A 13008-nucleotide genomic window follows, 5' to 3' on the forward strand; every position below is an offset into this window, starting at 1 on the left:
AGATAGACAATGGGATTTTGCAGGGCGGCTATGCCTAGCTGACTGAAGTCTGGACCTGTGCCTCCTATAATACTTTGCTCACAGCGAGAGTTCACTATTGTATGCACTGATTTAAAATATAATTATCACTTTGGCAAAACTGAGAAGCAGAAAATAAAACCATTGCTTTCCTATTTTGAGTACTACAACACGAGAGACAAAATAATCTTGGTTCTCTCATCTTTACCAACAGCATTTATTGAACACCTAAAGTGGGCAAAGTACTGGACACTTGAGAATATGCATTAGGAGAAAGACTGTCTGCAGAGGAGTTTACAATCTAGTATTATTGCAATCTACAGTTTAATAATTCCTTGAGTGCCCCGTAAAACAGCCTGAATCTATTACTGAATTGGATTCCGTGGAAATGCATGATTTCCCTTGGAACAACATGAAACATTTGTGTTTTTTGATATCTACTCAAGATACCTACTTTGATGGTCAAGTGTCTGTTATCTGGAAACATTAGAAATTGGAAATGGGGGGAACAAAACCTTTGGTACAGTAAAGAAGGAAACAAATGCCTTCTCTCCTAAGTCTGGGCATTTGGGGCAGCAGAATGACACATGATATGCCATGATCTCTATCTAGCATGTCAGTTTGAGGAAAGAACAAACCATGTGTCCCAATTTTCACTCCCCTTAAAAATCAAGAAACAAAAGCAGGAGGAAATGGGCCTTCAATTTCACTTCTGGTAGAAAACACCCTCTTGCCAGAAGAAAAGGAAGAAAGAGGAAAATATTAGGAAGGACTATGATGGCATCTGCCCTGACCAATGCTAAATGTTTTACTGCAATTCCTGGCAAATCCAATGGTTGCAGTATTTTCTGATGATGACTCCATTTACAAATACAGTTGATCACATTGCTTCCAAAGAGGAATGAAAACATCCAGAGCCAAGGTCACTGTGAGGTGAGACCGACCAGCTTCCACATCCAGTCAGAACTTTGGTGCTCTCGGTTTGATGTCAGCTGGAAGTGGTGCTCTGAATTCATCTCAAGTATCTGATGCACAAGATGAAATGAAAACAGAGAGATTTTTTTTAAATGGAAGTGAGTAAAATAGCAACAGACAGTTCATTTTCTGAGAATAAACTTGAGCAGTCCACCTCAAGAGTGGATGGATGCTGCAAGCATCATCTGCAAATCCTTCTAAATGTCAGTCGATCATTCATTAATCCTTTCATTCACTCATATTCATTGAGTGCTTACTGTGTGCAAAGCACTGTACTGAGCACTTGGGAGAGTACAATATAACGATAAACAGACACAATACCTGCCCACAGTGACCTTACATACAAAAGCTAATGTACTTTAAAATGACATAGTTCACTATTTGAGCACGGTGCTTAAATGTTAGGCAATAGCATAACTTTTGCCAGGTGACAGGCTCTCTCATCAGCCCACTCCACCCCAACAGCATCTACCATTTACACTCACTCCCTTGGTGAACTCATTCGCTCTCACGGCTTTGACTACCATCTCTACGCAGATGACACGCAGATCTACATCTCCGCCCCTGTCCTCTCACCTTCCCTTCAGGCTCGCATCTCCTCCTGCCTCCAGGATGTCTCCACCTGGATGTCGGCCCGCCACCCAAAACTCAACATGAGCAAGACTGAGCTCCTCATCTTCCCTCCAAAACCCGGTCCTCTCCCAGACTTCCCTATCACTGTGGATGGCACGACCATCCTTCCCGTCTCTCAAGCCCGCAATCTCGGTGTCATCCTGGACTCGTCTCTCTCGTTCACCCCACACATCCGATCCGTTACCAAGACCTGCCAGTTTCACCTTTACAATATTGCCAAGATCCGCCCTTTCCTCTCCACCCAAATGGCTACCTTACTGCTACGGGCTCTCATTATATCCCGGCTAGACTACTGTGTCAGCCTTCTCTCTGACCTCCCTTCCTCCTCTCTCGCCCCGCTCCAGTCTATTCTTCACTCCGCTGCCCGGCTCATCTTCCTGCAGAAACGATCTGGGCATGTCACTCCCCTTCTTAAACACCTCCGGTGGTTGCCTATCAACCTCCGCTCCAAACAAAAACTCCTCACTCTAGGCTTCAAGGCTCTACATCACCTTGCCCCTTCCTACCTCTCCTCCCTTCTCTCTTTCTACCGCCCACCCCGCACGCTCCGCTCCTCTGCTGCCCACCTCCTCACCGTCCCTCGGTCTCTCCTATCCCGCCATCGACCCCTGGGCCACATCCTCCCGCGGTCCTGGAACGCCCTCCCTCCTCACCTCCGCCAAACTGATTCTCTTCCCCTCTTCAAAACCCTACTTAAAACTCACCTCCTCCAAGAGGCCTTCCCAGACTGAGCTCCTCTTCTTCCTCTACTCCCTCTACCACCCCCCCTTCACCTCTCCGCAGCTTAACCCTCTTTTCCCCCCATTTCCCTCTGCTCCTCCCCCTCTCCCTTCCCATCCCCTCAGCACTGTACTCGTCCGCTCAACTGTATATATTTTCATTACCCTATTTATTTTGTTAATGAAATGTACATCGCCTTGATTCTATTTAGTTGCCATTGTTTTTACGAGATGTTCTTCCCCTTGACTCTATTTATTGCCATCATTCTTGTCTGTCCGTCTCCCCCGATCAGACTGTAAGCCCGTCAAACGGCAGGGACTGTCTCTATCTGTTGCCGACTTGTTCATTCCAAGCGCTTAGTACAGTGCTCTGCACATAGTAAGCGCTCAATAAATACTATTGAATGAATCAATGAATACCAAGGGTCAAGTGACAATAATCAGGACTTTCATAGGCAGATTGTGTAGGAAATCAAACCAGGGACACCTCTCAGCAGCACGGTAGGAAGTTAGGCTGCAGCCAGGGCGGCAGCACAAATATTGTTCATTTTTAGGGTATATTTCACATAGAGAAGCAGTGTGGATCAGTGGAAAAAGCCCGGGCTTGGGAGTAAGATGACATGGATTCTAATCCTGACTCTGCTGCTTGTCCACTTTGTGACCGTGGGCAAGCCACTTCACTTCTCTGTGCCTCAGGTACCTCATCGGAAAATAGGGATTATGACTGTGAGCCCTACATGGGACAACCTGATTACCTTGTATCTACACCAGTGTTAGAACAGGGCTTGGCACATAGTAACCGCCTAACAAACACCATAATTAATTAATTGTGTGCCAGGCACTATACTAAAAACTGGGGTGGATACAAGCAAATCAGGTTGGACACAGTCCCTGCCCCGTGTGGGGCTCACAGTCTCAATCCCCATTTTACAAATGAGGTAAGTGAGGCTTAGAGAAGTGAAGTGACTTGCCCAAGGTCATGCAGCAGACATGTGTTGGAGTCAGAATTAGAGCCGTGACCTTCTGTCTCCCGGGCCCTTGAAATAAAACTCTTGGTGGGCTTAATCCAAAGTCTTCCTGCCAGTGGAATTAGCTAATCGGTTCCTAGTTTTGACCTGCTTTTTATGTCCTCAGAAAACACCCCACAACCCTACTCTCATTTCTCTCCATGATTCGAGCTACCACCTGTACCTTACAGTTCCCACGAGCCGCTCAAGGGCCTTACAAGATTGATCAATTGATGGTATTTACTATACACTTTCTAAGGGCACCTTATTAAGCACTTGGGAGAGAGTACAATAGGATTGATAGAACTGATACCTGCCCTCAATGGGCTTACAAGCTACTGAGGAAAACATACCCTACAATAAATTACAGGTGAGGATGCAATAATGATAATATTAATAATGTTGGTATTTGTTAAGCGCTTACTATGTGCAGAGCACTGTTCTAAGTGCTGGGGTAGATATAGGGTAATCAGGTTGTCCCACGTGAGGCTCATAGTCTTCATCCCCATTTTACAGATGAGGTACCTGAGGCACAGAGAAGTTAAGTGACTTGCCCACAGTCACACAGCTGACAAGTGGCAGAGCAGGGCTTCGAACCCATGTTCTCTGACTCCCAAGCCCGTGCTCTTTCCAGTGAGCCACACTGCTTCTCTGTAGACACGCTGCTTCTCTGTAAGAAGTAACATGGCCTAGTGGAGCATGGGCCTGGAAGTAAGGAAGACCTGGATCCTAATCCCGGTTCTGCCACTTGTCTGTTGCGTGAACTTGGACAAGTCACTTAACTTCTCACGGTCTCAATTTCTGCATTTGTAAAATGGAGAGTAAGACCGTGAGCACTCTGTGGGACAGGGACTGTGCCCAATTCAATTAACGTGTAACTACCCCAGAGCTTAGTACAGTGCCTGGCACATAATAAGCACTTAAGAAATACCTTAAAAAAAGGGAAAATAAATAAAGACATGTGCATACACAGTGAGCCTGGAGGAGTAAAAGTCCAAGGGCTTATTGATGTGGATATGGCTGAAATGGCAGTTGAGAAAAAAAGAGTGGCCAGGTCCCGGAGTTAGGTCAGGCCAACTCTCCCCAGACAAGGAAAATCAACCAATCAGTCAGATTTATTGAATGCTTATTGTGGGCAGAGCACTGTATACTAAGCACTTGGGAGAGTACAATACCACAATATCAGAGTTGTAGACACATTCCCAGCCCACAACAAGCTTACAGTCTAGAGGGACAGATGGACATTAATAAAAATAAATAAATGAAAATCTAAGCAAGATGCCTTTGTCATGGAGAATTAACTATCTGGAAGGGATAAAAGAGAACATTGTGTAGCAGTTACACAAAAGATTTCATGCACTTATCAAAATCTAAAATACCTTGCTTGGAGTTTTCTTTTGCTTCATTAGTTCAATCCGTATTTTCATTCAGCTGGGATGTTGCTTTTGCATAACTCAGGGGAAGATTCAGCCCCACCACTGGCCCTACCACACTCAGCCAGGATGTGATGTAGTTTACATTTCTAGGAAACAAAGTAAAATACAGGTAATAGAAACATCTGACATACTAGATAGAATTCTGGGTAAAAATCAGCTCTTTTCCAAAATGAGATGCCTACTGTGGCTGAAAAATCTGATTTTTAATTGTTTTTTACTGATTTATGATGTAAATTTTATTATTATTATTTATTATGATATTTGTTAAGTGCTTACTATGTGCCAAGCACTGTTCTTAGCGCTGGGGTAGATACAAGGTAATCAGGTTGACTTACTTGGAGCTCACAGTTTTAATCCCCATTTGACAGGTGAGGTAACTGAGGCACAGAGAAGTTAAGCGGCTTGCCCAAGGTCACACAGCAGACAAGTGGCAGAGCCGGGATTAGAACCCACGTCCTCTGGCTTCCAAGCCCGTGCTCTTTCCATTAAGCCATGCTGCTTCTCTGGGCCACACAAATATATATATTCTATATTTCACATTTTCACATTTTAAAATATTAATCCAGCCAAATGTATTGTTTCAGTGCCTCTTACCTGTTGGCTTTTAGGGAATTAGCTAATATAGAAGTCATAAATTCATTTGTCCTGCAGGGATGAAGTACAAAAAATGGTTGTCCAAGTAATGGGTGCTCCTGAAAGAGATCAAAATTCATTTGGTTTCTCAGTTGAATTTTGAGAAAGTTAGAACCAAGAGTCTAACTTTTCAATATTAAAGCAAGTTGAATTCCCACCTTTGGAATATATCAGTTAAAGTTATGAAAAATATCACTGGAATGTTCAAATGTCCTCATGGGAACACTCTCCATTTTCATTTTCCAAATAGCATTTGGGGATTAGAAAACATCAAATTGGTCAGACTCCTTTCATTGACAGTTCTAACTGTTCACAACAAAAAGGGAATTTGTGTGTAAATACTACCATCTGCTGTCAGCACTAATGAACTGGTGCCGATTTACACAGAGTTTTACAGAATTCAGTTTGCCAACATTTTCCACTGATGAAGTATATTAAAAATGCAACTCTGGAACTATTCCATACCAACTACTCCAGATCTTTAACTTCCTGCTGAAACCCCCAGCGACCCCACCTCCAATCTCTCACCCCATCGGTCTGGCCAACTACTTCATTGACAAAATCAAAACCATCAGGGTGTGCTCCCCAGAATCTTTCCCTGACCTCTTTGGCTTCCTCCTACCCCTTCTTCCCCACTTTCATCCTTCTCAGCCATCTCTTAGAAGTAAATCTCTTAATGACTTTCCATAGCCACACTTCTCCTCCTCCAAGCCCCACCCTTATCACCTTCTAAAATCATTTGAGCCCACTCATCTTCCCTCCTTGACTACTATCTTCAAGCACTCACTCATTGCTCCTGCTCCCAAGGAGCTTAATAATAATAATAATAATAATAATAATGGTGGTATTTGTTAAGCGCTTACTATGTGCAGAGCAATGTTCTAAGCGCTGGGGTAGATACAGGGTAATCAGACTGCCCCACATGAGGCTCACAGTCTTAATCCCCATTTTACAGATGAGGGAATTGAGGCACAGAGAAGTTAAATGACTTGCCCACAGTCACACAGCTGACAAGTGGCAGAGCCGGGATTCAAACCCATGACCTCTGACTCCCAAGCCCTTGTTCTATCTACTGAGCCACGCTACTTCTCTAGCTTACAATCTAGCAGTGATGACAGACACTAAAATGACCTACAGAACAGAAAATGGTAAGTGAATAGACAAGTGAGAAACTTGAACAAACTGAGGTAACAACAACAACTAAAGAAATGTCATTTTCTAATGGTGTTTTTTAAGCACTGTACCAAGCACTGGGGTAGTTACAAGTTAAACTTGGACATAGTCCCTGTCCCACATGAGGCTCACAGTCTTATTCCCCATTTTACAGATGCGGTAACTGAGGCATCGAGAAGTTAAGTGACTTGCCCGAGGTCACACAGCAACACAAATGGTAGAGCCAGAATTAGAATCCAGTCCTACTGACTCCCTGACCCAAAGTGAATATGACTGTGGAAAAAAAAAATTGACACTTTTGGATGGAAATATCTGGCTTGCCATTCTCATCTAGTGAGATGCTAATTTTAAACAGGGCCCTTATTTTTTCAAAGCATTTCAATAAACAAAAAAAATTTGACACACATTTCTTTAACTACTTGTTTTAGAGAAGGCAAAACAAACAGTAAACCAGAAGCAGGGATAGGGCATTTTAGATGTCAATCTGTCTCTGCCACTTTATTCCCCTGGCAGAAATTTCCTGAGGAGACAATAATAATGCTGACCTATTGCAATAAACGATTAATCAGTGGTATTTACTGAATGCTTACTGTGTGTAGAACACTGTACTTAGTGCTTGGGAAAGTACAGCATGATAGAGTCGATAGATATGACCCCTGCCCAGAAACACCATGGTGTCGTAGATAGAGGACGGGACTGGGAGTCAGAAGGTCACGAGTTCTAATGTTGGCTGCACCACTTGTCTGCTGTGTGACCGTGGGCAAGTTGCTTCCCTTCTCTGGGCCTCAGTTCCCTCATCTAAAAAATGGGGATTGAGATTGTGAGCCCCACTTGGGACAGGGACTGTGTCCAACCCAATTTGCTTGTATCTACCCAGTGCTTACTACAGTGCTTGGCACACAGTAAGTGGTTAACAAATGCCATGATTATTGTTTTTAATAAACATCTTACAGTCTACAAGGGGAGACAGACATTAAAATAAATTACAGAGAGGGGAAACAGTAGAGTATAAGAATATGTGTACAAGTGCTGTGGGACTGGGGGTAGTATAAAAGTACATAAGGGAGATACGGTGACGGCGTAGTCACGGGAGACCTATTGGAGGAGATGTGATTTTTGAACGGGTTTGAAACTGAGGAGAATGGTGGACTGTAGGATATGAAGGGGGAGGGTGTTCTTGGCAAGAGGGAGGATGTGGACAAGTGGGATTTTTTGTTGTTGTTGTTGTTGTTGTTTGGTTTTTTAAAAATTGTATTTTTAAGCACTTAATATGTGGCAGCCACCGACTCAAGTGCTGGGGTAGATTCAAGTTAATCAAGTTGGACATAGTCCATGTGCCACATGGGCTCACAATCTTAATCCCCATTTGACAGATGAGACAACTCGGGCACAGCTACCACCTTGACTTGCCCAAAGTCACACAGCAGACAAGTGGCAGAGCTGGATTTAGAACCCAAGTCCTTCTGACTCCTAAGCTCATGCTCTGTTCAACAATTCAGTTATTGAAAAGCATTTTGAAAATACAGAGAGTTATATAATTACCAATTTATTCAATATTCATTTATTTAATATTCATTTAATTAAAGCCAAGTTCTATCTACGATTTGTTGTAATAACCCAGAGAACTGGGAGAACACACAATGGCCTAGACCTATTAGAATGACCACCAATGCAATTTTAATGTTCCCATTAAGTTTTATGGAGAGCAAACTAATATTCTGAAACTTATGAGTGATGTATCCATCCATTTGCAACACCACAATAATACTCTTACACTGAAATACATAGCACTAAGTAAAAAATGAACATTCATATCACAAAAGCACTTAGTACAATGCTCTGCACATAATAATCACTCAATGATACCATTGACTGATTAATCCCGACTCTGTCACTTCCCTGCTGTGTGACCTTGGGTAAGTCATTTAATTTCTCTGTCTCAATTTCCTCAACTGTAAAATAACGATTCAGTTCTTGTTCTCCTTCCTACTTAGACAGATTGTGAGCCCCATGTGGAATGGGGACTGTTGTCTGACCTGATTGATTTGTATCCAACCCAGTGCTTAAAACAGAGCTGGACACAAAGCAAGAGCCTTGCAAATTCCATTTAAAAAAAAAAAAGTGGTGGCTTAGCCTCTTTGGTTTATAGTTTTAGTTTAGTTTGGCAGAAGAAAATATTTAATTTACTGCTTCCAAGTTTAATTAAACAAAAGATTGAAATTCTATAACGTGATGGGAAAATTTGATATACTGAATGAAGAAATTAACAACAGCCTCATTTATGCACGGAAATGGGTGGAATAGTTGGAGGCATCAGAAACAAACAATCCCATACAAATTAGCATCTGTAACTGTGACAGAGGAATACATTTTCCATGACATCAATGAAATGAATTACTATAATTATTATCCTGAGTGGGAACAATGGAATCTTACAGGTACAGAAAAAAAAAGACTGCTGATTCTATGTATTCCCAATTTGATCCACTACAATCAGGTTTTGCTCTCTTTACTGGCTCTGGATTATTTAAAAATCACCAATGACCTTCTTGACCTCTCTGCTGCCTGAGACTACTGATCACTTCCATTTTCCGGGAGTGCGGTTCAAACTTGATTTTAGCGATAATGTTCTCTCGTGCTTCTACTCCCTCCCTCACAGTCTTTCTTACTGGTTCCCCTTCCACCTCTCACCCCCTGACTATGAATCTGTCCTGGGTTCCCTATTCTTTTCACTTCAGTCTGCTGCTCTCATGCCTTCAGCTACCACCTGGATGCAAATGATTCCCTCATTAGCACCATCTCATCTCATCAGAAAAGTCTCATCTTTTCTGCAGTCTCACATTTCCTTTTGCCTCCAGGGTATCTTATGGATGTCCACCCAGCATCTCAAGCTCAACAGATCTAAAACTAAACTCATCTTCCTGATAAATTGAACACCTCAGTCTTTGTTGTCCCCGAAAGCCCACAACCTTGGTATTATCCTTCACTTCTCGTTCTCTTTCAACTATCATATTCAGTCTATCACTAAATTCTGCTGATATTTTTCTCCTCAATATTTCCCAGCATTTCCCTGCTTCTCTATAAACAGCCACTAACCTGACCCAGGTGCTAGATATATTCTGACTGATCTAATGAAACAGTCTTCTAACTAGCCTTCCTGTCTCCATCCTTTCTTGTATTTAAACTATTCTTCAGCTGCTCTCAGGATTATTTTTCTAAAATGTGGTTCTGTTCAATTAATAATAATTGTGGTATTTGTTAAGTGCTTACTATGTTCCAAGCACTTTACTAAGTGCTGGGTAAATACAAAATAATCAGGTCCTACATTGGGCTCACAGTCTAAGTAGGAGGGAGAATAGGTATTGAATCTCCATTTTGCAGAAGAGGGAACTGAGGCACAGAGAGGTGAAGCAACTTGCTCAAGGTCACATGGCAGATAAGTGGTGGAGCTGAAATTAAAACTCAGGTCTTCTAACTCCCAGGCCCTTGTTCTTTCCATTAGGCCATGCGGCTCCACAGATCTCTCCACTCCCACAAAACCTTTCAAAGGTTGTGCATTCCTCTGCATCAGGCAGTAAATCCTGACCAGTGGCTTTAAGGAACTCTATCGAATCCTTCCCCAAACTTATCCTCGCTCCTCTCAATCAATTAATCAGGGGAATTTATTCAGCGCTTACTGCGTATAGAGCACTCTCCCAATGCAACCCAAGTTTGCCCATTTTGTCGCTCTCAAGCTAATGTCCTATTTCCACACTGGAAACCTTTGCCAGGTTCTCGATGACTACCCAGCTGGTTTAGCAGTTGTGGGTTCTCGCTTCTCCTCCTCTTCCTCCTCATCTCTCCTGCTGGTTGACTTTAAGATTGTGCAGTACTGAGTATTAGCTCAACTAAAAGGTAAGCCATAAAGACACTGTGGGGGACTGTGGCAGGTCTTTTACCCAAGTCACAGCATCAAATCCTCAATCACCTACAGTGCAGGGTGAAAGCTGCCAGCATGGCCGATATGGTACTGGGCAACCACAAAAATCAGCATTATATGCTCCTGCTGTGTCTTCTCTCTGTCCCCGTCTTCCCGTTTTTTTTGTTTCTGCCCTTCTCCCTCTTCTCCCCAAGATTCTTGCCCTTCATCATCAATGGTATCTTTTTTTTATGGAATTTGTTAAGTGTCTGCTATGGGATAGGCAGTATATTAAGCACTGGAGCAGATACATGACAATCACCTGGCTTAGTGAAAAGAGCACGGGCTTGGGAGTCAAAGGATCTGGGTTCTAATCCCAGCTCCACCACTTGTGTTCTGTGTGACCCTGGACATGTCATTTAATTTCTCTGTGCCTCAGTTCTCCCATATGTAAAATGGAGATTAAGACTGTAAGGACAGAGATTGTATGCAGCCCAATTATCTTGCATTTACCCCAGTGCTTAGTACAGTTCCTAGCCCATAGTAAGTGCTTAACAAATACCAAAAAAAAAGAAGATGGACATCATCCATGGTGGCTCACAGTCTTAATCCCCATTTTACAGATGAGGTATTGTCCCAAGGTGTGCCCGGGATACCCACTCTCTCAAGGTCAAATGCTGCCTCGTGACTGCTTGAGCCAGCAAGGCGGAATTTGGAAGTGTGGGTGGGATACTGGCCCTGCAACCCAAACTGCTAGATTGACAGCCAAGCTGGGAATAGAGAAGGTATCCCTTACCCCCGTGCTAATCAAACTAGGTGTGGAGGAGGGGGGAGGGGAGAGATTGGATAAACTGAGGCCAGAAGGTGTAATGGCCTAAGAGCTAGTGTAATAAATATCTGTGACCTCTGACCTTCCGGGCAGGGGATCCAGCTTGCAGGAGCTGACCGTGTGCCACCTGTGCCCAGAGTGTGGGATGCCCACTCTTCTCGCACCAACTGAGAAGCCATGGGATAGGTGAGTGTCCCACTGAACGCTCAGGGGGCTGGAAGCTAGGTTGCTTTGCCATGGGTGTGTAACGCAAAAACGAATTCCTCCTGCATGGGAAGGGTTCATGAGTGGTAGCTAGCTGCCTCACCATGTGCGAAAAAAGCATAAGTGATTCCTCCTGGGTGGGACGTAGGTGTTTTGCCACATGCAAGGACAAGATTGCAGAGGCAGGGAAGATCGAATATCATTAGATCTTAGGGAAGGGAAGATCTTATATCATCAAATAAATATATTCCTCCCAAAAGGGAGGTTCAATTCACCTCATCCAAAATCAAATCATTCAATTCACCTCACAGAATAAATTTTGTATAAAACTCAGCCTTTCTGTTCTGGGTCTCTTTCTCTCTCTCGCCTTGTCAACTCCTTAATGAACCTGTCCCCAGGTGATGGGTACAGGTATTTATTGAGCGTTCACTATGATCAGTCTCTGGCCGCATTCTCCTTTCTCCTCCTTCCTTTCCCCTCCCACTGGTCCCCTCCCATCTCCTATCTTTTGGTCCACCCTCCTAAAACCTCTCTCTATGCCATCTAACGGGACCAAGGGACCGATCTGCTTAACAGAAACCTCCTTGATGGGCCCTGATAGCACAGGATTCAGGGAATCCTCTAGGTCTGTTCTTGGTAAGAGATGTCAATCAATCAATGTTATTTACTGAGTGGTTACTGTGTCCCCAGCACTGAAATGAGCATTTGGGAAAATACAATACAAAATAATTGGTAGACACGATCCCTGGCCTCAGGGAGTTTAAAATCTACAGGGGAGACAGACTTTAAAATAAATTAGAGAAAAGAGAAACAGTACAGTACAAAGATAGGTAAACACATGCTGTGGGGCTGTGGTGAATATAAATACATAAGAGATACACAGCCAAGTGTACAGTCGACGCAGAGGGGAGGGCAGATAGGGGAAATGGGGGGTAGTCAGGGAAGGCTTCCTGGTGGAGTTGTGATTGAAGATAGGGAGGGTGGAAGACTGTGGGATATGAACAGGAGTGTCAGAACCAGAGGAAGTTGTGGGTGAGGGGTCAGCAATGAGATGGACAAGATAGAGGGACACAGAGTAGGCTGGAGTTAGAGGTGCGAAGTGTGCAGATTGGGTCCCTAGGTTCTCCTGGGTCCCTCAATCAATCACTTAATTAGCAGTATTAATTTGATGCCTACAAGAGGCAGAGCACCTTACTAAAAGCTTGGGTGAGTGCAGTAGAAGCAAGAAAAGGGCACAGTACCTGCCTTCAAGGAGTATACAATCTACCTGGAGAGATAGAAACAAATTCATTAAAAATAGTAGGAGGAGGTGGAAGAACAAGGATATAGCAGGTAGCATCTAAACAAATAATTGAATATACATATAAGCTGAGTAGTAATAATCATGGTATTTGTTAGGTGCTTATTACATGCCGAGCACTGAGGTTGATACAAGGTATTTAATCCCCATTTTACAGATGAGGCAACTGAGGCCCATAGAAGT

The 13008-nt window shown here is 43.4% G+C and overlaps 1 protein-coding gene across 1 annotated transcript in view; it reads right to left on the reverse strand.

The window, feature by feature from the left end:
* Positions 1–205: 205 nt before the first annotated feature.
* The window catches only part of ATG10 (autophagy related 10), a 192561-nt gene continuing 179758 nt past the window's right edge, over positions 206–13008 (reverse strand). The window contains exons 6-8 of the mRNA XM_007656389.2: positions 5383–5480; positions 4732–4874; positions 206–1043 (exon numbers count right to left, since the gene is read on the reverse strand). Coding sequence (XP_007654579.1) covers positions 4763–4874; positions 5383–5480 — 210 coding nt within the window. The 3' untranslated portion in view covers positions 206–1043; positions 4732–4762. The remainder of the gene's footprint in view (positions 1044–4731; positions 4875–5382; positions 5481–13008) is intronic.

This window comes from Ornithorhynchus anatinus, chromosome 1 (genome assembly GCF_004115215.2).
Source record: "Ornithorhynchus anatinus isolate Pmale09 chromosome 1, mOrnAna1.pri.v4, whole genome shotgun sequence".
Taxonomy (NCBI): Eukaryota; Metazoa; Chordata; class Mammalia; order Monotremata; family Ornithorhynchidae; genus Ornithorhynchus; species Ornithorhynchus anatinus.